The sequence below is a fragment of the Triticum urartu genome, chromosome 6A (assembly GCF_056163025.1).
Source record: "Triticum urartu cultivar PI428250 chromosome 6A, HENAU_Tu73, whole genome shotgun sequence".
NCBI classification, from domain to species: Eukaryota; Viridiplantae; Streptophyta; class Magnoliopsida; order Poales; family Poaceae; genus Triticum; species Triticum urartu.
Window position 1 is genome coordinate 485,174,403 of NC_141878.1, and position 26,744 is coordinate 485,201,146.

The following is a 26,744-nucleotide window of genomic DNA, read 5'->3' on the forward strand; positions in this document are numbered from 1 at the left end:
TGGCTTCGTAATTGTTGATGATTATTCTAGATATACTTGGGTGCACATAATCCTTTACAAGACTGAAGTGCAGGATGTCTTCAGACGCTTCGCAAATCGAGCTATGAACAATTTTGGCGCCAAGATAAAGCACATCAGAAGTGACAATGGCACTGAATTCAAGAACACTGGCCTTGATACATATCTGGATACCTTGGGCATCACACATGAATTCTCAGCTCCATACACGCCACAGCAGAATGGCGTCGTCGAACGCAAGAACAGAACACTCATTGAGATGGCCAGAACAATGCTAGATGAATACAAGACTCCAAGAAAATTCTGGACTGAAGCCATTGATACTGCATGCCATACAATCAATCGTGTTTATCTTCACAAGCTTCTGAACAAGACATCTTATGAACTCCTAACTGGCAAGAAGCCAAATGTCAGTTACTTCAGAGTATTTGGCGCAAAATGCTGGATCAAGGACCCACACCACACCTCAAAGTTTGCACCAAAAGCACATGAAGGCTTCATGCTTGGATATGGAAAGGATTCGCACTCCTACAGAGTCTTCAATCTCTTCCACTACAAAGTGGATGAAACAGTGGATGTGCGATTTGATGAAACCAATGGATCACAAAGAGAGCAATTGCCAAATGCGCTAGATGAAGTTCCAGCAAATGAATCAATCAAGCTTATGGGGACTGGAGAAATTGTACCTTCTGAAGCTCATCCTGAAGAAGAACTTATCATCTCAGCACCTGATCCACATGAAGACAATGCTCAGCCTGAAGATATACCTCCAAATGACAACATAGATCAACAAGAGCAAAGTCTTCGCCCTATACATCCTCGTGTTGCAAATGAAGTACAAATTGACAAAATACTTGACAGCATCAATGCACCTGGTCCACTCACTCGTGCAAGGACAACTCAGCTAACAAACTTCTGTGGGCATTTCGCATTCGTCTCAATATCAGAACCCAAGAAAGTTGAAGAAGCCTTCATGGAACCTGAATGGATTCAAGCTATGCAAGAAGAGCTTCAACAGTTTGAGCTGAATAATGTATGGGAACTGGTTAAGCGTCCTGATCCACGGAAGCACAACATAATAGGCACCAAATGGATATACCGCAACAAGCAAGATGAGCATGGTCAAGTTGTCAGAAACAAAGCTCGTCTCGTTGCTCAAGGATATACTCAAGTGGAGGGCATTGACTTCGATGAAACATTTGCTCCTGTGGCTAGGCTTGAAGCCATACGCATACTGCTGGCCTATGCAAATCATCATAACATACTTCTCTATCAGATGGATGTGAAAAGTGCCTTTCTCAATGGCAAGATTGAAGAAGAAGTGTATGTTGCACAACCACCTGGCTTTGAAAATCCAAAACATCCTGATATGGTATATAAGCTCAACAAGGCACTATATGGCCTCAAACAAGCCCCTAGGGCCTGGTATGATACACTCAAGTACTTTCTGAAAAGCAAAGGCTTCATACCTGGTTCCCTGGATCCCACTCTTTTCACGAAGACATATGATGGTGAACTGTTTGTGTGCCAAATATATGTGGATGACATTATCTTCGGCTGCACCAATCAGAAGTATAGTGAAGAGTTTGGATACATGATGCAAGAGCAATATCAGATGTCCATGATGGGGGAGCTGAAGTTCTTCCTCGGTCTTCAAATATGGCAACAACGCAACGGCATCTTCATATCTCAAGAGAAATATCTTAAAGAGTGCCTGAAGAAGTTCGGTATGCAAGACTGCAAAGGCTTCATAACACCAATGCCAGCCAAGCATCATCTGGGTCCCAACGACAATGGTAAAGAGTTCAATCAAAAGGTATACCGCTCCATGATTGGGTCTTTGCTTTATTTATGTGCATCTAGGCCAGATATCATGCTTAGTGTTTGCATGTGCGCTCGATTTCAAGCGACACCAAAGGAGTCGCATCACTTAGCTGTGAAGCGAATTCTTCGATATTTGGCTCACACCCCAACTCTAGGATTATGGTATCCAAAGGGCTCAGAGTTTGATTTGGTTGGATTTTCGGATGCTGATTATGCCGGTGACAAGGTTGATCGCAAGTCTACATCAGGCACATGTCACTTTCTGGGACGATCACTTGTATGTTGGTCTTCAAAGAAGCAGAACTGTGTATCACTCTCCACTGCTGAATCTGAATACATTGCTGCTGGATCTTGCTGCGCTCAACTTCTGTGGATGAAGCAAACACTCAGATTATGGCATTCATCTGAAGCAAGTGCCACTTTACTGCGACAAAAAAAGCGCCATCAAGATTGCCAACAACCCAGTTCAGCACTCGAAGACAAAGCACATTGAAATTCGTCATCACTTTCTCAGAGATCATGTTGTGAAGGAAGACATTGATATCATACACGTCAACACTGAAGAGCAATTGGCAGATATCTTCACCAAGCCCTTGGATGAGAAGAGATTTTGCAAGTTACGGTGTGAGCTAAATATCTTGGAATCCTCAAATGTCCTGTGATCAGGCACACATCCTAACACTTAAGCATGTTGATAACTTAGATGTGCAACACACGAAGTAGCGTATATCTTCAAACAATGAAGACATACATTCTAAGTGTGAATACATTAATGTGGAATTTGACTTCGGAGCGCCATGATAATTGTGCGTCGTGTCTGGGTCTAATACTTCCTATACGGTGGGTAACGCCACCACCAAACGTTCCATTTTGAAGTGTTTCTCTCATGGCGTTACCTCTAAATGTCTTCACATTTGGTTTGGCTTCATTCTCAATATGTCTTCATGATTATCTTCACTGCGTTGATTATATGGATATATATGTACTGATGTTCTGTCCTCTACAGCATTCACTTATAGCTATGTCTTCTTGGTTGAATCTTTTGAACTAAGTGAATGTGATCAGACCCTAACCTCTCTATGCTTTCTATCTCAAACTCTATCTCTCCAAGTCATATGCATTCTGTTGAAACTGTCAAATGTCTTCACTGTGTCCTTGTCAGCTGAAGACATAGTGACAACCATAAAAGTCCGTTTTTAATGCTCATTCCTCCACATAAGATCCGGAGAAGCAGGAACGACCGCCCGACAATTTAGGCGTGCGTGGGACGTGGAACAAATCCCAATCTTCCTCTAACTGGCCACGCGTGCCTCAAATGCGAACCGCCAGGGGTACCTGTGTAATAGCGCAGTGCCGCCTCTATCCCTATAAATACACGATTCACTGCGGTCATTATCTCCTTCTTCCACCCTCGCACGAACCCTAGCGCCACCGCTAGCACTCGACGACGCCGGCGACGAAGCGCTTCACTGCCGCAACCTCTCCGACGCCGTTTTCACGCCGACAGCGGACATCGCTCTCTCCGCAGTCGCCGTAGGTGTCTTCCGTCGCCAAGTTAGGGCACGGAGGATCGAACTGCTCGACCTCAACTCTCACTTTGTCTAGCAGTTCCAAGTGTGGTAAATAAAACCTCTTTTTACAACCTCTTTTGATCCCATAGTTCAGTCACTTTCTGCCATAAGGAGTTTCTCTTCACATCAGTTAGTTATCTCGCTACATCTCATGACATGCCTAGTATATTCACTTGTGCTTCATAAGGTAGTTAGATTCCTCACTTGTACTGATCTGTGGGTTCGTACAAATCTGGAACCAACTTCTTATCTGTGAGTGAATATCTTCGCACAATGAGGTCTATGTCTTCTAAACCAATTTATCTTCAAAATCTTCTGAGAATGCATATGACCTCTTCCCCTTCCCTCGCACCTTAATGCTGTCATAGGTACATGTCCGTGGGAGAATCCTTTGGTTCTCATAGTCTGCATTCATTTGCAGAGTACTTGCAGCATCACATCAACTCTCCTGAAGCCAGTTCTTGCAAAAGGAAGCCTTTGAAGCCTTTGAACATCTTGAAGCCTTCCAAGTTATTCATGGCCTCAGAAACAGCAGCAAGGAAGGGAGGCAGACAGCGACGTGGTGAAACGTCCAAAGATCTGCCTGATGAATTGGCAGAGATGTACAAAACTGATCCTGAAGAAAGCTATGGTCAGCGCAAGACACGAATCCAATGGATTCGAAGATATTGGGCAGAGCAATGGTTCCACTACCGCTTCGTCACTCAGGAATATGCGGAGAAGTGCGCCATCAAGAGACCGTGGGGAGACGTACTATACGAAAATCTCGTACCCAGGTCCAGAGTCGAAGCCATTGCTCAAGGCTTCTATCCATGCATGGTGAGAGGACCACAGCCAGCTGAAGCACATCCGTCATCACTTCTCTGGTGCCGCGATGATAATCTCTTCAAGCGCAACTTTCAGTTTGCACAACAGTCAGCGAAGATAAACAAGAAGAAATTTGGGCTTGACTTCAACCCTGGTCCCTCCTCACCAAGGGCAGATGGCACACGCGACGCCGATCCCAATATCATCGGGCCGTATGCCAATCTTGCAGGCCTCATCACTCGCATCCTAGTCCAAGGGACTGCTGTGAATGACCCTCCAGCAGATACTGAGTCAGATGACGCCCCTGCTGCGCCGAAGCCGAAGCAGAAGAAGTCAAAAGCTTCAAAGCCAGCCGCTTCTCCCAAGATCGCAAGAGTGAAGCCTTTAGCAACTGCACCTCCTGAAGCCAGTATGCAGTCAGAAGGCTTATCACGAGTGTCCAAGCCCCAAGAAGCCAAGAAGCCTCAGCCACACACAGGCAAAGAGCTCACAATTGCTGACATTCTGCGCTGCGAAGCCATTGATCTCTCAAGCGATGAAGATCTTGGAGATGATGCTCTTGAGCAGCTCATCAAGAGCAAGGAGGAGGCTGAAATCTTCAACAATCTGCCTCTGTTTGATGTCGCCATCATCCACAACTTCATCGATGAATGGTTTGACTCACCGGACATCAGCTTCAACAATCTGCAGCTGCCCATAGGCCTCAGCGTTGCCTTTCAAGGTGCAATTGCTTCGGAACTTGCAATAGCCCAGCGAATTGTAGAACCGAAGCAGAAAATTGATTATGAAAAGGCTCAGTTCAAGAAGCACGTGGCCAAGCTCAGCATGCAAGAAGTGAAAAACTTCAAGATCATGTTGCACGAGCTGAAAGAGAACTTTCTGAAGACGCGTGCTGAAGCTCAAGGCTCGCGAGAGCGCATGAAGACTTTGGCTGATCGCTGCGTGCAGGCCTACAATGAGGCAGAGAAGCGCAAGGCACTTGGGCGTCCCGGCATTGACCCCAGGATGGCCGCGAAGAAGAAAAAGAAGGCTGCTGTGCCTGAACCTGAAGCGCCAAGGTCAGAAACTGCTCTGATTGTCTTCCCCGCTGCAACGACTGACTCGAAGCCAAAGAGTCGATCAACCGCCTCACAGCACAAGAAGACACGAACTGCAGAGGCTAAAGCTAAGAAGAGAAGACATTCTGAAGCCTCTCCTTTTGAACCCATCATCAAGAAGCGCAAGACCAAGAAATCTCGGGCTGCTCCCACAGAGCCCTTGACAGTTGAACCCCTCTCCGTCCGCTATCCTGACGCAGATCGTCAGTTGACTGTGCATGAACCCAACGCTGTAGACATTCCAGCAGACGAACCCAACGCTGCTGAAGACATTGGTCTCCAAGACAATGTGCAAGGTGATGCAGCCCTTCCTCAGCTTGAGACAAGCGAACTGATCAGTATTGGTCGTCCATTGACGCCAATCACACAAGATGCATCATGGGCAGATCTCCCACAGGAGGAAGATGAGCCCCAACCCACTACAACTCCACCGGCGCCTACATTCCGTAGGCTTCGCAAAGGGCCAAGGGCTCAGGCTGCTGACGACATTCCGGCTGCATCAGCCGAAGAGCATGTAGAGATACCACAAGCTCCAACTCCCCCACACCAACAAGAAGCAGTTCTCCAGGAGAACGTGCCTGCGTCTGCAAATGTTGAGGCTGCCACAAACAACACCGAAGCAAATGTGGAGCCCAACCCAACAATAGCTTCAGAAGACAATGAAGCTACTGCTCCTGAACATTCTGTGCCTGAGTCTGCTGCCGGACCACAATTCAACTATCATATTGCGTACAGACCCCAGGTCCAGAAGCCGATCCCACGACTGCCAAGGTTCCCAGGTCCTGCATCAGCTCCTGGTTCCTTCAACATCAACGGCTTCAGGGCAGATAACACGTTTTTCGACCGCTCCAAGAACCCTTATTCAAGGGAACGAATTGTATCAGATAGGTTCTGGAGCCATCAACAGCGCAGCTATTATTCATGCATCCTATACAACCAAGGCCGCATCTTTCCTCACAAGCGCCTTGAGGTTGAAGCTGTTGCTGGTCTGCCTGGTCTGGAAGAAGCACTGGATTGCTTCAAGCAAGTGGGTTTGTTGCCATTTATCACTGATGAAGAGCACTGGAACGAAGAGCTTCTGCTCCAGTTCTATGCCACTTTGCATATCAAAGGCTATAACAGAGATCCGAAGACAAGGATTCTGGAGTGGATGACAGGCAATATCCATCATGAAGCCAATGCTTTCGACCTAATTGAGCTTACCGGCCTTCCCACTCCTGGCGAATTCTTTGAAGAAGGGTGCCAACTCCATGCTGAAGCAATTGAGAGCATATTTCAGCGTCCTGAGCCAGATATGAGTCAGATGCTCTCAATAATGAAGCCACTGACTCCTAATGCACCCTATCCAACTAGGTTCTTCATTGAAGACTTAGAGTACCTGCCCAGAACAATATATCACATCATAAGGCGGACTCTATGGCCTGTAAAGGGACACTCTCGATATGCAACAATCGATGGTGCAATGAAGACTCTCATCTTCTGCATTCTTCATGGCAAATGCTTCAATGCACAGGATCTCTTCATCCGTCACTTTGCAGCATCTGCCTCAGAACTGTTTGGATTAAAGTTCTATGCTCCTTGGGTTATGACGCTGATCAAGCTTCACTCTGCAATCTCCTATCAACCCTCAGCCCGCAACCATAGGATATTTTTGCCAGATGTGGACACATCTGCTGAAGCAATATATCCAGAGCCTGGCAAGCAACCATTAAGTCTTCAAAATGCAGAACACCAGAGCTTCACTCAAAATATTGAAGGTGTTGAAGCTCTCTCCCGAGTGTATCCAATGGCTGGCACCACACGTGCCCCTGCATCAACTGAAGCCACTGACAGCACAGCTGCCAAGAGACCCAAGAAGCGCGCTTGAGCACTCAATGACCGAGAGCTTCTTGTGGCTCTTCACCAAAAGCAAGATAGGCATCACGACTGGCTCAAACGGCAGATGAGAAGCATCATGCAAGACGTCAATCGCATCAGAAATCTGGCAACCAAGAATGCATCCATCGAGGCACAGCTGAACCCCACAACAGACGCCACACTGCGGAAGTTCTTGCGCGAGAATTGGGACATCTTCGCCTGGCATCCTTCAGACATGCCAGGAATCCCACGCAGGCTGGCCGAGCATAGCCTTAACAATCTAAAGGGGTTCAAGCCGGTCAAGCAGACTCTTCGGCGTTTCTCTGAGCCTAAGCAACAAGCCATGGGAGAAGAGCTAGCCAAGTTACTCGAGGCCGGATTCATTAGAGAAATAAAACATCTGGACTGTCTAGCAAACTTGGTGATGGTCCAAAGAAGGACAAATCCTGGCGCCTATGTGTCGATTTCAAGGACCTTAACAAGGCTTGCCCCAAGGATCCCTTCCCCCTCCCCCGCATCGATCAAATTATCGACGCTACCACAGGACACGAATCATTGTGCTTCCTCGACGCATACTCTGGATACCATCAAATTAAGATGGCGGAGCCCGATCAAGCCGCAACGGCATTCATCACTCCATACAGCCCTTCTGTTTTAACACCATGCCTTTCGGGCTCAAAAATGCTGGTGCAACCTATCAACGCATGATTCAGACATGTCTGGAAACACAAATCGGCAAAACAGTGGAGGCATACGTAGACGATGTGGTCATTAAAACAAGACATGTCGAATCCTTAATAGAGGACTCGAGGCTCACGTTCGACAATCTCCAAACATATGACATCAAGCTCAATCCGGAAAAATGCGTTTTCGGCGTGCCCGCCGGAAAGCTCTTGTGCTTCATCGTCTCCAATAGAGGAATTGAAGCAAATCCGGCTAAAATCTGAGCTTTGTCACAGTTGGCTATCCCAACAGACCTCAAGCAAATCCAGAAATTAACTGGATGTGTGGCTGCCTTAAGCCGCTTTATCTCCCGATTAGGAGAAAAGGCACTACCTCTTTATCGCCTTGTTCGATGCACCGAACACTTTGAGTGGACGGATGCGGCCACGGCCGGATTGGAAGAAATAAAAGCCGTATTGGCCACCAACCCAATCTTGGCTGCGCCAAATGTCGGCGAACCAATGCTGTTATATATAGCGGCAACACACCAAGTTGTAAGCGCAATGCTCGTCATCGAATGAGAGACGGACGGACATAAGTTCCCACTTCAAAAGCCGGTATACTACGTATCCACCGTCCTCAATCCATGCAAATCATGGTACCCACATTATCAAAAGATAGCATACGCGGTCTTCATGGCATCCCGGAAACTATGACACTACTTTCAAGAGTGTTCAATTATGGTGGCCTCCGAAGTACCACTCAACGACATAATAAATAACCGCGATGCCACGGGCCGGATTGCCAAATGGGCTATCGATCTCCTCCCGTTCGACATAACATATAAACCACAACAAGCCATTAAGTCGCAAGTATTGGCTGATTTCTTCGCCGAATGGACGGAAGCTGAACTCCCTAAAGAGTACGACGCGTACTCCAATTGGATCATGCACTTTAACGACTCTAAGATGCTGGCTGGTCTGGGGGCAGGCGTCATCCTGACATCCCCCACCGGAGATACAGTCCAATACGTACTCCAAATATTATACACAGACTCCAACAATGCAGCAAAATATGAGGCCCTGTTGCATGGTCTCCGGATGGCAGTCTCCATGGGCATTCAACGCCTAGACGTGCAGGGGGATTCGAACCTTGCAATATCTCAAATAAATGCGAACTTTGACGCCAAGGACCCAAAAATGGCGGCTTACCGCAATGCCATCCTCAAAATGTCAGCTCGGTTCGAGGGCCTCGAATTCCACCATGTGGTCCAAGAAAACAATCAAGCGGCGGATATCCTCGCCCGCATCGGCGCTAAGCGTGACCCTGTCCCACCTAATATCTTCTTGGAAAGGCTGTTTAAGCCATCCGTGGTGTGGGAAGGGGAGACCAGCAAAAATAGTCTGGATCCGGCCACAACACCAGACCCCGAACACTCTGACGTAAACGGAGGCTTTGCCACCGAATAACACCTTCGGCCCACGTGATTATGGCTGTCATCGCCACGTGGACAGAACCCTTCTTGGCTTACCTAACTAGGCAAGAACTCCCTGATGACCCAAAAGAGGCATGTTGCATTGTGCGGCGGTCTAAAGCCTACAAGGTCCACGAGGGAGAGCTTTATAAGAAAAGCGCTACCGGAGTACTTCAAAGGTGCATCTCCGAAGAGGAAGAACGACAACTTTTGGCAGAAATTCATGCTGGACTTGGCGGCCACCACGCCACAACTTAGGCCCTTGTAAGCAAGGCCTTCCATATAGGTTTTTACTGGCCGACGGCCCGAGCAGACGCACATGACCTCGTTCAACGTTGTGTCGGTTGCCAGCTTTTTGCAAACCAAAGCCATATGCCACCTACCGCTCTCCAAACAATCCCCATTACTTGGCCCTTTGCGGTCTGGGGGCTTGACATGGTCGGACCCCTTAAAGGGGGAATCCATAAGAAAAAAAATACCTATTGGTCATGGTGGATAAATTCACCAAAAGGATAGAAGCCAAACCAGTTAAAACGGCCGAGTCCGGACCAGTGATAGACTTCATATCCAGGGTTGTACACCGTTACGGTGTCCCCCGCAGCATCATCACCGATAACGGCTCGAACTTTACAACCGACGATGTAAAAACTTGGTGCAGCAACATGGGCATTAAGCTCGATTATGCCTCTGTCTATCACCCGCAAACTAACGCTCAAGTCGAGCGAGCAAATGGTCTTATCATGAGCGACATTAAACCTAGATTAGTGCGATCCTTGAAGGAATCAGATACGCACTGGGTGGAGGAGCTTGACTCCGTACTATGGGGGCTGCGGACCACGCTGAATCGCACTACCGGATACACACCGTTCTTTATGGTGTACGGCGCAGAGGCGGTACTACCCTGGGACATCATTCATGACTCTCCTCGAGTGCGCATGTACGAAGAGAAAGAAGCCAAGCTTGATCGGCAGGAAAGTTTGGACGCCCTGGAGGAGGAGCGTGACGTGGCAAAAGCCCGCTTTGCATTCTATCAGCAACAGGCTCGGCGGTATCAAAGCAGAGAAGTACGGGACAAAACTTATAACATTGGCGAACTCGTTCTACGCCTACCGGAGAAGAAAAAGAACAAGCTCAAGCCCAAATGGGAAGGTCCCTTCGTTATTGACAAAGTTCTGACCGGTGGAGCGTACCGTCTGCGGGATGCATTGGACAGTCGACTCGAGCCAAATCCATGGAACACAACCAGACTCCGAAGGTTCTACGCCTAGTGTCGGACTCTGTGTTTATCTCCTTACCTCCGTCAATTTTTTATATATCCGTTATCTGTCTTTTCTTTCTTTCTTTCTTTCTTCCCTTTTTCTTCACGACCTTAAAAGGTTAAAATGTGTCTTGACTACACAATCTTGACACGCTAGGTGTGCTCATTATACCTGGGGGCTTCCTATACAGAAGCTTAATATAACTATGTTCCGGGCTCTATGCCCCCGCACATGTGTTACTTTTCCACATGTACCTTTTTCTTCGCCATTATATGCATCGATATGACTTCAGTTTTGGCCAAGCTGGGTTGCCTGGCTCTTGTGTTTATGCCCTACGTTCCCGTTAATTCGGCTAGGGCATAAGGGGAGCACCTCTGCGATTGTTACTACCGGGTCAGCCGGATGTGTACCTCAGACTGGGTGAAGCCGAAAGCTAGCGTTCTTAAGGGAATATTCGGTCGGTGAACAAAAGATGACTTTTATTTATTGTAATACATGCCCCCAGATGTTTATATCCCGTGTCTCTTTTCACAGTTCAGACATGCACCTTAATGCATGCGTACCCAGGGAAAGGAACCCTTAACGGAACTATTCTCCCTGGAAGATGTTTCTTACTATCCATGTAATATAACATAGCTAGTTGGGTACTTGTCTGTTCAAGCACTTATGACCCCTATGCCTGGTTTCCACGTGTACCCCGGTTTTTACATAACTGAGCAGGTATTCGGATACACTCCGGACTATCGGGTCCGGAGGTCGAAGTGAAAAGGTCTGCCAAGACAAATACAATCCGGCTAGGGACAATATATGTCACTTGAAGTACACAGTTACTTAGACTGACTAAATTCTTCTTCTATACCATCCAACAGGCTGTCTAGCCTACAATCCTGTTGGGAATACTTTGCGGCTAATTTCAACTGGTCATACACCAAACTGACAGGGATCTCTTTCCCATCAGACCCTACAGGTCCGACCTCGGCCATGTGGTTCGGGTCAGCCTTGGTATATCGCGTCTTCACCATGGCCCAGGCTTCCCTTACACCTTGTCGGTAGCCTGATATCTTCCATAATCGGAAGCGCCGCCGCGCTCCCTTAAGCATCTCTACAAGCTCCCCCATGCCTCCTGGCAGGGAGGCGGATGGCCACAAGGCTTGGGCAATGCCCTGCATCAGCTGACGAATTTGTTCGTGCAGTTGTGAGAGCCTTGGCAGAAGATCACCCGCAGACCCGGGCATCTCCTCTGCGGGACGACCCGTCAGCATACCTACAGATATAACTCTGTTAGCCGGTTTCTTCGCCAAACTCTATAAAAGTTCGTTCAAGCACTTACTAAAAATGCCGCGTCGAAGCCTCTTATTCTCCTTTACGGAGTCAGCAAGTTGGGCCCGAACATCTTTCAGTTCAACGCCTAGCCGGGTATTGGCATCTTGGGGATCGTTTTTCTCCCGCCTAACCTGCGTAAGCATGCGCTCGCCAGCCTTTAACTGTCATTGAGCATGTTGCTCATTCCCTCGCACGACCTCCGAATTCACTCCGGGATCATCTGCAGAATCTATTGTTAGATTTGCATGCATGCCGAATACTAACTGGTACATGTCATTCTTTTAGATAGAAACAGGTGTTACTAGATGGGGCCTTCTCGGACTCCTTCATTGCGGAAACTATGGTCCGTAGCTGGGCTTTGCACTCCTCCAGCTCTTGAGATAACTGGGTATTGTAAGTGCATCTAGTGCCACCCCTAGTTGGTTTTGGAGTATTGACGACAAACCTAGTTGAGGGACTAACGTGTTTATGAGAATTGCAGGAAAACACAGGTAGAAGTCCCTCATTGATTCGGTTTTATTACCAGAGATGACCCCTAAAAATGTACGAAGACATTGAAGACAATGGTGGTTTATGAAGATATTCATATTGAAGACAATGACATGAGAAGACTCCCTATGAAGCTTATGGAACTCGAAGACTTAGATCCTTCGTAGTTTTACTTCATTTATGTTGTGTCATAGGAATCACCGTACTGTTAAGTGGGGTCCAAGAGAACCAGTCATAATGACTGAAGTGATGCCTAATTCAAATCCTATGTCTTCAAGTGAAGACTTTGAGAGAAAATCTTGTCCAGAGTCAGACAAGTCAGCTTTACTTGTAGCCCAAGTAAAGTTGCCGTGTGAGTTCAAAATTCGACCGTTGGTACACGTGTCAGTTCCTTAGTGACCCAGGGTCATTTCGGACAGATCAGGTCGGGTTGCCAAGTGGCTATAAATAGTCCACCCCCACAACCATAAACGGTTGGCTGCTCAGATTTCAGTGCACGGCTTTTGTCGTTTGAGAGCAACCCACCTCGAAGCCTTTGAGAGAAAAATTCCTAGTGAGGAGAAAAGCCCTAACCACCCAGAGCCAGAGTAAATTGGGCATCACTTAAGTCTTCTTGTCTGTGTGATCTGAAGACTTATTACACTTGAGGACTGTGCATCCTCCAGACGGTTAGGCGTCGCGTTCTGAGCATCCAAGAGAAATTGTGGATTGCCAGTGAACGAAGTCTGTGAAGGTTTGGGAGTCTACCTTGAAGACTTACCTGAGTGATTGCGCGAGGTCTGTGTGACCTTAGCTCAAGGAGAAAACGGTGAGGACTGGGTGTCTTGGACTAAGTGTCCTTGACTGGGTGTCCGGGACTGTGTGTCCTTTGGTTTAAATACCTAGCCACTCCAACCAGACGTACAGTTGTCACAGCAACTGGAACTGGTCCAACAAATCATTGTCTTCAACGTGTCACTGGTTTCATCTTCACTTCCTTTCACTTACAGTTATTCATTGTGAAGCCATTGCATGCTTGCTTTATCTTTTATCTTCACAACATGAATGTATGATCTGTTTGGCTTCATAACTTCTTCCTACCTGATCCTTATTACACTTAAGCTGTTTGCCATTGCGCTTTCATTCTATTGAATACATGACCATGGCTGGCCTAGTGTAATCTAACTTCCGCTGCATAGTAATAGGCATAATCTTCACTGTTTGTCTTCATAACTCTCACGTTTTGAAGACTTTCATAAAAATCGCCTATTCACCCCCCCTCTAGTCGATATAACGCACTTTCAGGTATTCTTCTCCGTAAGAACCTATGCAAACAATGATCCTTAAATCAGTTGTGCCAACTGTTTCAAGTCTCGGGGGATATTGATATACATAACTATTAGATTTTCTTACCCGTATATCCTTTACATACTGGTCCGTGGCTCGGGCAAGACCATTTTGAGCAGCTCGGATGTATGCGTCTCCTAAGTTGAAGGCATCGAATGCCTCTTGAGAGAAACAAGCGTTGCGGAGTACGGCCCGGCGACGCATGTGATTCATGGCACTCTCCACTTCAGAATTCGTAGCGGACAGCCTATCCGCATCCTCTGTAGGAGGAACATCCGGTGTTGGCCCCACGTTAGCGTCTGCCTCTAAGTCCGGCTCTGGAGCCCGACCGGTGGAGGCTTGGCTAGCAGGCTCTCCGGATATGGTCCGGCGAGCGTTTTTCCTGCCAGGAACCATGGGCATTATTATATTTTAAAAGACGACAACCACGGAGCGGGGTTCTTTTTCATACCTCTACGACGGCGTCTCAGTCCTGACCGCCTTCCTTTTAAGCCTACCCGGCTTTGGTGCCCCTCGTTGTTGAGTCACTACGGGTTCCGCATGGCGTCCTGAGGGCCTTCCCTATAAGACACCATATGTGTGCAGTAGGTGAAGTGCGAAAAAAGGGATCCTTCTCAGAAGTTGGGACTCCGGTTTTACTTACATGTGATGTAGGGAGCAGTCCAGGATAATCGGCTATGATGGCCACCAAGGCACCGTCACAACTTAACCGATAGAACGTCATGTCGACGAGCTCCACAAATGTGTCCGGATCTTCTTCGAGTCCGGGGTCGAGGGCCCGGTCAGGGTCCTCTGGTTGTGGAGATGGGCCGTGGACCTCCCTCACAGCTTTTCGAAGTTCCTGCTATGAAATAGCAAGGTAAATACTTATGACGAAGAATGCGGGAAGGTCTGGAATAGAAAGTAGCAGCTCACCCAGTCTGGGGGGTTGTACATGGAGAATCCATCCCGTGGCTTAATGCGGATGAACTCCTCTTCCTCTCCTTTATATAAATCGGACGGTATTTTCGCTAGAGCAGCGACGGAGTCCGGTCCCTTACGACCGCAGCGGGTGGCATCGTCTTCTCCATTAAAGTGCCACATGGGTTGTCCCCGACATTGAAGTGGCTGCACCCCCCGCATTATACATATTGACATAACCTCGATTATTGTCAATCCTGATTTGGCTAGTGTTTTTATCCGGCCCATTAGGTGAAGGACCTCTCTGTTATCTTCCTCCTGGGGGCTCCTAGGGCGCCAGCTATGGCGTTTCTTCAAAGGGGCGTTATTGAACTCAGGAAGACCCATCCGAATAGGGTCTGAAAGGGGGACGTCCTCCATATAAAACCACTTCGAAGGCCAGTCTTCGGATGTCTTCTTCGGAGTACCGAACAGGTATCCGGTCCCGGCGATGCGCCATATCTCGGCTCCGCCCACTTGATATATTGACCCCTCGTGTGTATGGGGTACGAGGCAGAATAGCCTCTTCCATAGCTCGAAATGAGCTTCGCATCCCAAAAACAGCTCACAAAGGGCGACGTAGCCAGAGGTGTGTAATATGGAGGCGGGAGTAAAGTTATGCAGCTGGAGGCCGTAGAACTCCAGGAGCCCGCGGAGGAACGGATGGATTGGAAATCCAAGCCCCCTTAATAAGTAAGGGACAAGGCATACCCGCTCCCCCATGGATGGGTTGGGAAAGCTCTCCGCTTGCTCCCTGCCGTTGTAAGTGGCAAGTCCGACTCGAACGGGGACCATATACGCTGGAGGGAGAAACCCCTGGGTCTGTAACTCTACTAATTGGCCATGGGGGACGGAACACTTCTTCCAATTGCTTGGCTTAGGGCTACGGGAGCGAGAGGACGAGCTGCGATGGCCAGCCATGATGGGATGGACTTTTCCCGGCGCACTCCGATGGATACTCGCTGTGGGAGGATGGTGTGATCTGGATCTAAGGATCCCCGTCTCTTTAAATATACGATTTACTCACATGGTTAGGGTGGCAAGTGTAAAAATGCCCCGACTTCTCGCATTCACTCAACACGTGGAGGATAGCCATTATTAGGCGCATAAGCCAAGGAGTGCAACATTCATGGGAAGCCGAACACTACTCGACAGGTATTCGGAATTTGGAGAAGAACCCACCTTGCAATGTCGAAGACAATCTGCATGTCGGACTCATCGTCATTGAAGCCTGGTTCAGGGGCTGCTGAGGGAGTCCTGGATTAGGGGGTCCTCGGACAGCCGGACTATATCCTTTGGCCGGACTGTTGGATTATGAAGATAGAAGATTGAAGACTTCGTCCCGTGTCCGTATGGGACTCTTCTTTGCGTGGAAGGCAAGCTTGGCAATTCGGATATGTAGATCTGCTCCCTTGTAACCGACTCTGTGTAACCCTAGCCCCCTCCGGTGTCTATATAAACCGGAGGGTTTAGTCCATAGGACAAGAACAATCATAATCATAGGCTAGCTTCTAGGGTTTAGCCTCTACGATCTCGTGGTAGATCAACTCTTGTAATACTCATATCATCAAGATCAATCAAGCAGGAAATAGGGTATTACCTCCATCGAGAGGGCCCGAACCTGGGTAAACATTGTGTCCCCCGGCACTTGTTACCATCCGCCTTAGATGCACAGTTCGGGACCCCCTACCCGAGATCCGCCGGTTTTGACACCGACACCTGGGTCTTCCAGTCCCGGATGGAAGGATGCATAAAGGCAAATTTGAGACTATTCAAGAGCGTCTCAGGAAGAGACTAATTAATTGGAGTGAGCAATATATGTCGTCAGGTAACAAAGAGGTCCTGATTAAATCTGTCGCTCAAGCTATCCTCGCATATGTCATGAGCGTGTTCAAACTTCCCCTCTGTTTCTGATGAGCTCACCCGCATGATACGTCCGTACTGGTGGGGAGTGGAGAATGGCAAGAAGAAAATGGCATTGATGAGTTGAGACAGAATGAGACTCCCCAAGTCCATGGGGGCATGGGCTTCAAGGACATGCGTGCATTCAACCAAGCATTACTTGCGAAGCAAGCTTGGCGATTACTTGACTCCCTGGACAGCCTTTGTGCGAGATTGTTGAAAGGCTAAGTATTATCCTCATGGTCAATTGTTGGACACCGTGTTTCCTAACACTGGTTCGTAGTGTGGAAAGGGATATTTTATGGGTTGGAATTGCTGAACAAAGGTGTCATATGGCGTGTGGGTGACGGGGAGCAGATTAGGACTTGGCGAGATCCCTGGATCCCAAGACCGTCCTCCTTTCGTCCAATCACCCGGAAGGGTACATGCCGTCTGAACCGTGTGTCTGATTTTATTGATGCCAATGGAGCATGGAGGGCTGACCGTCTTTGCGAGTATTCCTGGGAGATGGATGTCTTACAAATTCTGAAGATACGCACATCCCCAAGGCAGCGTACGGACTTTATTTCATGGTTCCCAGAAAAGAGTGGAGTGTTCTCGGTAAAAAGTGCCTACAAATTAGCCACATGCGACCATGATACTGTCTTCTCTGGAGGAGCCTCAAGTTCAGCGGCGAATGGCTCTTGTTCCCTTTGGAATGTTGTTTGGCAGTCCTTGGTCCCGCAGAAGATGAAGATAACTGCTTGGAAAATTGTCTCTGGTGTGCTGCCAACACAGCAATGCAAAATGACGCGGCATTTATCTACGAGCTCAACGTGCAAACTTTGTGGGCGCGAGGAGGAGAACACCTATCATGCCTTGATTGCATGTGATCATGCGCGACAGGTTTGGCTGCACATGCGTAGAAGATGGCCCCTTCCTCCTGATGACTCTCTAGTTGGTAATGGAAGAGAGTGGCTCATGCACCTTCTTTATAGGTGTTCAGAGGATGTGCGTGACATGATCATCATGTTAGTTTGGCGCGTTTGGCAACTACGTAATGACCAAACCCATGGTAAGGAGGCACCACCTATCCCTGCTACGGTTGAATTTTTGGACAGTTATTATAAATCCATTAGGTTAGCAGGGCGGTATTTAGTGGATGAAATTCTGAAAGGAAAAATGCCATCTTCGGCGACTTCGTCAGTTCTTCCCAGGATGGAGGCTCCTTCCGTGCCTTGGCCGGCGCTGCGTCCGGGTAATGTTGCTTTGATAGTTGATGGATCATTCCATGTGTCTGATAGCTCAGCAGCCGCCGGTATGGTCCTAGGTGATCATCAAGGACACATTATCTTTGCTGCATACCGGGTCCTGTTCCATTGCAACGACGCTCTTGAAGCTGAAATTCATGCGCTGATGCAAGGCATGGCCTTGGCAATCCAACACACTGAGCTTCCAGTCGTCCTCCAGTCTAATTCTTCGGAAGCCTTAGCGAGCTTATCAACAAATGCTTTAACTCGCTCAGCTTATGGTCATTTGGTTCTTGAGATTAAGGAGTTGATGAGTAGTAGGGAGTTTATACCGCAGAAAATTTATCGCACTCAAAATAGAGTTGCCGATCGGTTGGCCAATTATAGCCGTTCCAAGCGAACTACAGCTGTGTGGTTGCGTTCGGTTCCACCTTGTATTGAGGGTTTGTGGCCTCTCGACTGTAACACTATGACATCTTAATAAACTCCCTTTGGATCACAAAAAAGAAGAAGTGTACTGGTACTCCCTCCGTCCAGAAATACTTTTCATCAAAATGTATAAAAGGAGATGTATCTAGATGTATTTTAGTTCTAGATACATCTTTTTTATCCATTTTGATGACAAGTATTTTCGGATGGAGGGAGTATAAGTGAATGGGGCTGGGGACCCTAGAGAACTAATACATACACAAGGATGGCGTACACACTAGCATGAGCATGAAAGAGCGTGGGTTTGCTCGGCCCCAAGAAACTACAAATCGGCCATGTCATTAATGAGTATCATATCCGGAACTCAAACCGATAGCTTAACAATGACTTGTTAGGTCCTGGTCTGCACGACTCAAAAAAATGCATGCGGCCACATCTCTCCCTCCACCTGAGCGCCTCCTCTCTCCCTCAGCTTGAGCGCCGGTAGCCACTCCGGCTCCGGTGGCTACCCACCTTGCCGCTCACCCTCCCACCCACCGCCCCCTCTCCGGCCGCCCCCATGGCCTCACGGGTTTCCTTGTCCAGATCTGGTTCCACCTCCTTTGCTTCCTCGTCGCCCCCTCCGCCGCCCCCTGCTCCCAAGCCGAGGCTGCGTTCCATGGTTGTTCCGCCGGTGGTCAGAACAGCGCAGGGCCCCCTGGTCCAGGGCGAGGGTAGCAGGGCTCGATCTCCATGCGCAGCACCTCCTCCGGCTTCGGCATGGCAGATGGTTTGGGACCGACTCCCACGCTCCCCTGGCCGCCACCTTCTGGCGCGCACTTCGGCTCCCCCCGTGCGCGGGACTGGCGCCACGACATCCTCCACACCTCGCGCCCTCGGGTGTCCAGGATCCTGCCGGTCCTATACGGGTGCTGTTACAACTGCCGCGATGACCGGCATATCTCGGCGAACTGCACCAATGACGCGCGTTGTGTGCGGTGTGGTGGTGATGGCCACATCACCCGTGGATGCACCCGTCCCCGAAGCCCCTCCCCGCTCGCTCAGCCGCCCAGACCTGCTCCAGCGCTCCGCCACCGCCCGGTGGTCATGAACCCGCCATGAGCCCGCCAGCTGCATCACGCCCGACCTCGCCTACGGTGCTTCCCCCCGCCTCCGCCGGGCCCGCCGCCCCCAGGTGCCATCCAGGTGGGCCGTTCCTGGTGTGATGTTGCGCGCCCGAACTCTATAGAGAGCATCGTTGGCACGGGCTTCTCTGTGCCTTTCGCTACCGAGCCCGCGACGACAGCCTTTAGTCCTACGACGCCAAGCCGTACTGCACCGGAGATTGAGTGTTGTTTCCTGGAGGATGCAGACGATCTTTGGCAGATGGAGCAGGACCTTGAAAGGGCGGTTCTTGTCACTGTTACCGGCACACGGCCTATGCTGGACCTCACCATGGTTACGGAGGCATTGCACATGGAGTTTGAGATCGGCCCTGCGGACATGTCCATTCGGGCTTTCCACTCGGAGGATTTCATGGTTCTATGCAGTAGGAAGAGCACGTGGGATCACATGGTGAGGCAGGGAGGCTGCGCCCTAATAGGTTTCTGTCCTTGCGGCCGTGGCTCAGGCAGGTGTAGGCGACGGGCGCCACCCTGCCTCTGCTGGTACCTTTGGCGCTCATCGGGGTGCCGGCGCATGCTTGGACACGCCGGATGGCGTCCACGGTCTTGCGAGGCCTAGGTATGGTGGTTGGCGTGGCGGAGAGTACTTCTGGGCGCCATGACATTTCTTACTTCAAGGTATGGCTCCGCACTGATGATCCTAGTCGCATCCCAGAGCGCCGGCGACTGTACATCCCGGAGCACCGGTGCTGGCACGCACTTCGGTCCTGTGGTACAACATGGATATTGTCAAGCTTGCGCAGCCGGTTGTTGACGAGGAGGATGATCCAGAGTTCTCGGACCCATCACCGCCACCCCCTCCTTCACCACCATCGGACGGCGAGGAGGGGGATGCTGATGGTCGCCGCCCTGTGTCGGGAAATGAGCGGCGTCCGCCCCCGGCAACAAGCAGGCCGCCGGTGCCAGAGACGAGGTAGGGGCGGGACCAGGTTCAAACTGAAAGAGGGGCACGTCAGCGAGTGGATGAGCCCTGCCAGTCAAGCTGTCGGGATGCAGGCCCAGTCTGTCAAAGTGCTTTGGGACCGGTCCGGCCTACGGCGAGTGGCCAAGTGGAAAGCCAGGAGTTCATGGATCAGGATGTGACAGTAGAAAGTAGAGCAGATCCTTCAAGGGGCCAGCCCAGCTCGTCCTCTTGTGCCTCGGCTAATGGAGATGCAAATCCGGCCGTGTTGGAAACCACGCAGCGGAACTAGGAGATGTCAGCTGCTTCAATTACATTGCCAAGCTGGAGACCACATGTTCAGGAGGCTGGCCCAGTTGGCCCGCGGGAGGCCAATGCTCATATTGGTATGTTGGAGCGTGCTGCTACATCCTAGGCAATTATTACACCCATGGAGCTTGCAATGCACCCAATAGATACCACACTAGATGTGCGGATAGGGAAGAGGAGGAACAAGAGCCCAGGACCAGGGCCTCAAACTTGGAGGCGCCATTAGCGCGCTGCCAGCTAGACGTGCCTCAGCTGGTGCTGTGCAACCTGGCTTGCAACGATGTGACAATTTCCATGCCCCCGCTTGTGCAGGAGCACGTGGAGAATGGGGATTTCAGCTTCTCGAGTTCATTGCATGCCTCGCCCACGGACAACATGCACACGTACGAGCAGGGAATGGAGCCGGCTGGGATACCTTCCTGGTTAGCCTTTCCAGCGGCATTTCTCGCACGCTTTCTGGTGGTAACATGGCAGCTGCTCCAGTGACAACACCAGTGGATCGCTTCTGCACGGATGTGCAGCGCGCCATCTCTCCGCTGCTGGCAAGGCCTTCGACGCGGGGCATGCCACCCCAAACTAGGCGCCCTAGGAGGAAACCAGTGCTAGATATCACACCACTACAGAGTGTACGATTGGCCAAGGGACGGGGCCGTGGGTCTGCTGCCTCGAAGAAACAACAAGTGATCATGCGCAAGCTATGCCTCGCAAATGAAGGAGAGGTCATTGGGGAGGCAGCACTTCAGTCATATGTGAACCTAATCACACAACCATTGTCTGATATGCATATTGCGGCGATCCTTGCTCTCTTTGGCTGGGAGCCCTCAATTCTGCCATTACAGGAGATGCCGAGTGGGATGCGTGTCGAGGCCTAGGCCCAGGTTTAGGTGGCTTTGGTAGGAGTGCTCTATGGCGGCACAACCCCTAAAGGTGCTTGTGTGGAACATCCGTGGAATGAACGCTCCAGCGAGGCGTACTGCGATATATCATGTAGTGGCAACCGCGTGTCCGAGTATTGTATGCCTTCAGGAAACTAAAATGGAGTTGATCACAGTGCAAGCAGTACGGCACTGCCTCGGTAATAAATTTGAAAACTTCTTTTACTTGCTTGCGACTGGCACGCGTGGAGGCATCTTAATTGCTTGGGATGCCCTGGTCATTTCTTTCTCAAATCCTCACCGCACAGATAACATCATCATGGCCTTGGTTAAACCTGTTGGGGCGACAGAATGGTGGCTCACCAGAGTCTACAGGCCTCAACTTGACGCGGAGAAACTGGAGTTTTTGAATGAACTACTAGAAGTGCGTGAGTTACATGTAGGACCATGGCTAATGGTCGGAGACTTCAACCTCCTCATCAAAAACAACACGTTAATCAACCGCAAAATGATGTCGAGGTTCCGTGCCAAGCTAAACAGAATGGAGCTCAAGGAGATGTACTTAAATGGCAGGAAGTTTACATGGTCCAACAAAAGGGAGAATGTGACTTTGGAGAAGATAGATCACGTGTTCATGGCAGGTGACTGGGAGGACCTCTACCCTTCGTGCTTCCTCGCGGCCATCAGAACAGCAACATCGGATCACTGCCCACTCTTGGTGGACCTCCACACGTATTTTCAAATGGGCCAACATTTTCGCTTTGAATCTTTCTGGCCAAAGGTGGAGGGATTCATGGACACAGTGTGCCAACCATGGAACACCATACCATTGGATGGAAACCCTTTTGTGGTACTAAACAATAAGCTACATGCAATGGCTAAGCGGCTTCAAGGATGGAGTGATCGGTGGATCGGTAACGTCAAGATGCAGATTTTGATAGCATTGGAGGTTATCTTTAGGCTTGATGTGGCCTCGGAATCTAGGTAGCTCTCACAGGCTGAGCATGTGCTTCTGAAGACACTTAAGTGCAAGTTATTGGGGCTATGTTCCCTGGAAAGATCTATTGCTAGATAAAGGTCACGGCTACTACAACTTAAAGAAGGGGATGCAAACACAAAGTTCTTCCATAGGCATGCCCGACAAAGGCAAAGGCGCAATATCATGACGGCGTTGAAACACAATGGGACAATACACACTGGACATGAATAGATCGCTGATGTGGTTGATCAGTACTATGACAACATTTTTGGGACTACACCGGACCGGGACTACACACTAAACCTAGACATGCTAGAATTGCCACGCCTAGAAATATCACACTTAGAGTGACTATTCCATGAGGAGGAAGTGGAGAAGATTGTCAAGTCTATGCCGGTTGACAAAGCGCCAGGTCCCGATGGGTTTACTGGACGATTTTATGCAACTTGTTGGCACATAATTAAAGTGGATTTCCTGCGAGCTCTTGAGGCGTTTCACAATGGAGATGTCAGAGGTATGCCGACAATCAACAAGGCACTGATCTCCTTGCTACCGAAAGTGGATGGGGCAGATGAGTTGAAGGATTTCAGGCCGGTGAGTCTTGTGCATGGTGCAATCAAAATCTTCGACAAGATTTTGGCAACTAGGCTAACGGAGGACCTACCAAAGTTGGTCGGCAACCATCAAAGTGCTTTTGTGAGAGGTCGCTCTATACATGATAATTTCATGCTTGTCCAAAGCATGGCTAGGAAACTACACACCCTTAAGGATCTGACAGTGATGCTAAAACTGGATATCTCAAAAGCATTTGACTCAGTCCAGTGGCCTTTCTTGATTGAAGTCATGCAACGGATGGGCTTTGGGCCAAGATGGGTGTCCTGGATATGCGGCCTCCTGGCGACTTCGTCCATGCGGGTGATGGTCAATGGAATTCCCGGGAAACCAATTTTTGGCTGCTGTGGTCTGCGACAAGGTGCCCCCCCTATCCCCAATGGTCTTTCTGCTGGTCATGGAACCGCTCCAAAAACTCTTTGATAGGGCATCCAGTGCTGGTATTATTACCCCCTTGGACCGGACCGGTTTGAGATAGAGGCTCTCCATATATGTTGATGATGTCATGCTCTTTATCAAGCCTAATGATACTGACTTGATTAGCTGCGACAGATTGGTCGAGATGTTTGGCATGGCATCGGGACTACGGGTAAACCTGAGAAAAAGTGCTGCCATTCCAATCAGGTGCTCCAATGAGCAAATGGACAGGGTGATACGTCTCCATCGTATCTATAATTTTTGATTGTTCCATGCCAATATTCTACAACTTTCATATACTTTTGGCAACTTTTTATACTATTTTTGGAACTAACATATTGATCCAGTGCCCAGTGCCAGTTCCTGTTTGTTGCATGTTTTTTGTTTCGCAGAATATCCATATCAAACGGAGTCCAAACGAGATAAAAACTGATGGAGATTTTTTTGAAATATATATGATTTTTGGGAAGAAAAATCCACGCGAGACGGTGCCCGAGGTGGCCACGAGGCAGGGGGGTGCGCCTGCCTCCCTGGGCACGCCCCTGACCCTCGTGAGCCACCCGTAAGGCGGTTGATGCCCTTCTTTTGCCGCAAGAAAGCTAATATCCGGATAGAGATCGTGTTAAAATTTCAGCCCAATCGGAGTTACGGATCTCCGGGAATATAAGAAACGGTGAAAGGGTAGAATGTGGGAACGCAGAAACAGAGAGGGACAGAGAGACAGATCCAATCTCGGAGGGGCTCTCGCCCCTCCCATGCCATGGAGGCCATGGACCAGAGGGGAAACCCTTCTCCAATCAAGGGAGAAGGTCAAGGAAGAAGAAGAAGGAGGGGGGCCCTCTCCCCCTCGCTTCCGGTGGCGCCGGAACGCCGCCGGGGGCCATCATCATCACCGCTCTACACCAACACCTCCGCCATCTTCACCAACATCTTCATCACCTTCCCCCTCTATATACAGCGGTCCAGTCTCCCACAACCTGCTGTACCCTCTACTTGAACATGACGCTTTATGCTTCATATTATTATCCAATGATGTGTTGCCATCCTATGATGTCTGAGTAGATTTTCGTTGTCCTATCGGTGGTTGATGAATTGCTATGATTGATTTAATTTGCTTGTGGTTATGTTGCTGTCCTTTGGTGCCCATCATATGATTGCGCGCGTGGATCACACCATAGGGTTAGTTGTATGTTGATAGGACTATGTATTGGAGGGCAAGAGTGACAGAAGCTTCAACCTAGCATAGAAATTGATGCATACAGGATTGAAGGGGGATCAATATATCTTAATGCTATGGTTGGATTTTACTTTAATGAACATTAGTAGTTGTGGATGCTTGCTAATAGTTCCAATCATAAGTGCATAGAATTCCAAGTCAGGGATGACATGCTAGCAGTGGCCTCTTCCATATAATACTTGCTATCGGTCTAGTAAAGTAGTCAATTGCTTAGGGGCAATTTCACAACTCCTACCACCACTTTTCCACACTCGCTATATTTACTTTATTGTTTGTTTATCTAAGCAGCCCCTACTTTTTATTTACGTACTCTTTATTATCTTGCAAACCTATCCAACAACACCTACAAAGTACTTCTAGTTTCATACTTGTTCTAGGTAAAGCGAACGTCAAGCGTGCATAGAGTTGTATCGGTGATCGATAGAACTTGAGGGAATATTTGTTCTACCTTTAGCTCCTCATTGGGTTTGACACTCTTACTTATCGAAAACTATTGCGATCCCCTATACTTGTGGGTCATCAAGACCTTTTTCTGGCGCCGTTGCCGGGGAGCAATAGCGTGGGGTGAATATTCTCGTGTCTGCTTGTTTGCTTTATCACTGAGTAATTTTTATTTACTATTCCTAGTTGTTCTCTATCTTTAGCACTATTCGAGAATTCGTCCTATTAATCAGTTAATAGTCCAGTTAATCGCTACTCGCTGGGTGGCCGAATCGAATAACACCTATTCATCGTGTTAACTTGTCAGACCGATTAGTTGGCCTGCTAGACCAATTAATTGGTTGTTGGGCCGATTAATCACTGCTGGCCCATTAACTTGTGGACAAACAAAGCCCAAAATTTTGCCCCGTAACCCCTCCGGTCCCCCTCTCGCTCCTCAATAGCTCAGGTTCGACCAAACAGTAGCATATTTTGGTATAGTATACATAGCTGAGAGCATGAGAGTATGGTATAATACATAAAAACTAGATGTATCTTGGGAAGTTCCTATTTAATCTACCGATTAATGGTCGACCGATTAATTCGATTAAAAGGCCGATTCGCTGATTAATCACTACTCCCAAGCCGGCCGAGCAGCTACCAGTTACCGATTTCTTGAACAATGATCTTTAGTTATGGATATGGAACACGAAATACCAAAAAAATTAGGTGTACTTGCTACTCATGGAGATGGGGAACCTCCTAAAACCCTCGATGCTGGTTATGTGAAAAATATTATGTACTATAATAATCCTGAGAAAACCCCATTCAATTATGTAATGGGAGTAACGTTGGATCAACGTGAATACTTTAGGGATTACTGCTTGACACAAAAAGGGAAACTATTATGGGATCAAATTCATATATTGAATTGGTATGCTTGGCAACTATGCTTGAGATATGATTATACTTGTTGCTCGAAGGTGAAGGCTCCACACCTTCCCTTTTCATGTGAATTTAATGATAATGAAACCTTAGCTTCTTATGCTAATGGTATATATGATTACTATGATGTGGAACAAATAGAAGAATTTGTTGCTTTTAAGGGTGCTTATGAAATTGAATCTTTGTTTGAAAAGCATGAAGCTTATGATGATGATGTTTATAGGCCTAAAAATTTAGCTATCTTAAAATATTGCTATGGCAATTATGAATATAATTCCTATGTTAATGCGCTTATTGATAAAGTCTCCGCTGTCCTAGAAGATACTAATATTTTGCAGGAGTCTATGGAAGAAGAAATTGATGAAACTGTGAGCTCATTGGATGAAAAAGATGAGGAGGAGAGCGAAGAACAAAAGGAGGAAGAGCGGATTAGCTACCCGTGCCCACCTTCTAATGAGAGTAACTCTTCAACTCATACATTGTTTAATTTCCCTTCGTGCTTACCGGAGGATGATTGCTATGATGATTGTTATGATCCCGTTGATTCTCTTGAAATATCCCTTTTTGATGATGCTTGCTATGCTCGTGGCCAAGATGCCAATATGAATTATGCTTATGGAGATGAACTTGCTATAGTTCCTTATGTTAAACATGAAATTGTTGCTATTGCACCCACACA

The 26,744-nt window shown here is 48.5% G+C and overlaps 1 protein-coding gene across 1 annotated transcript; it reads left to right on the forward strand.

Annotated features, from left to right (window-relative positions):
- The first annotated feature begins 21,774 nt into the window (after nt 1-21,774).
- On the forward strand, nt 21,775-22,443 carry LOC147965811 (uncharacterized). Its single transcript, XM_087530620.1, has one exon. It carries the CDS (start codon nt 21,775-21,777, stop codon nt 22,441-22,443), a length of 669 nt encoding a protein of 222 aa, XP_087386746.1.
- The last annotated feature ends 4,301 nt before the right edge of the window (nt 22,444-26,744 follow it).

What these genes read in the sequence shown, in the direction of transcription:
- LOC147965811 (XM_087530620.1), top strand. Translation starts at nt 21,775, where the DNA reads ATGGCCTTGGTTAAACCTGTTGGGGCGACAGAATGGTGGCTCACCAGA.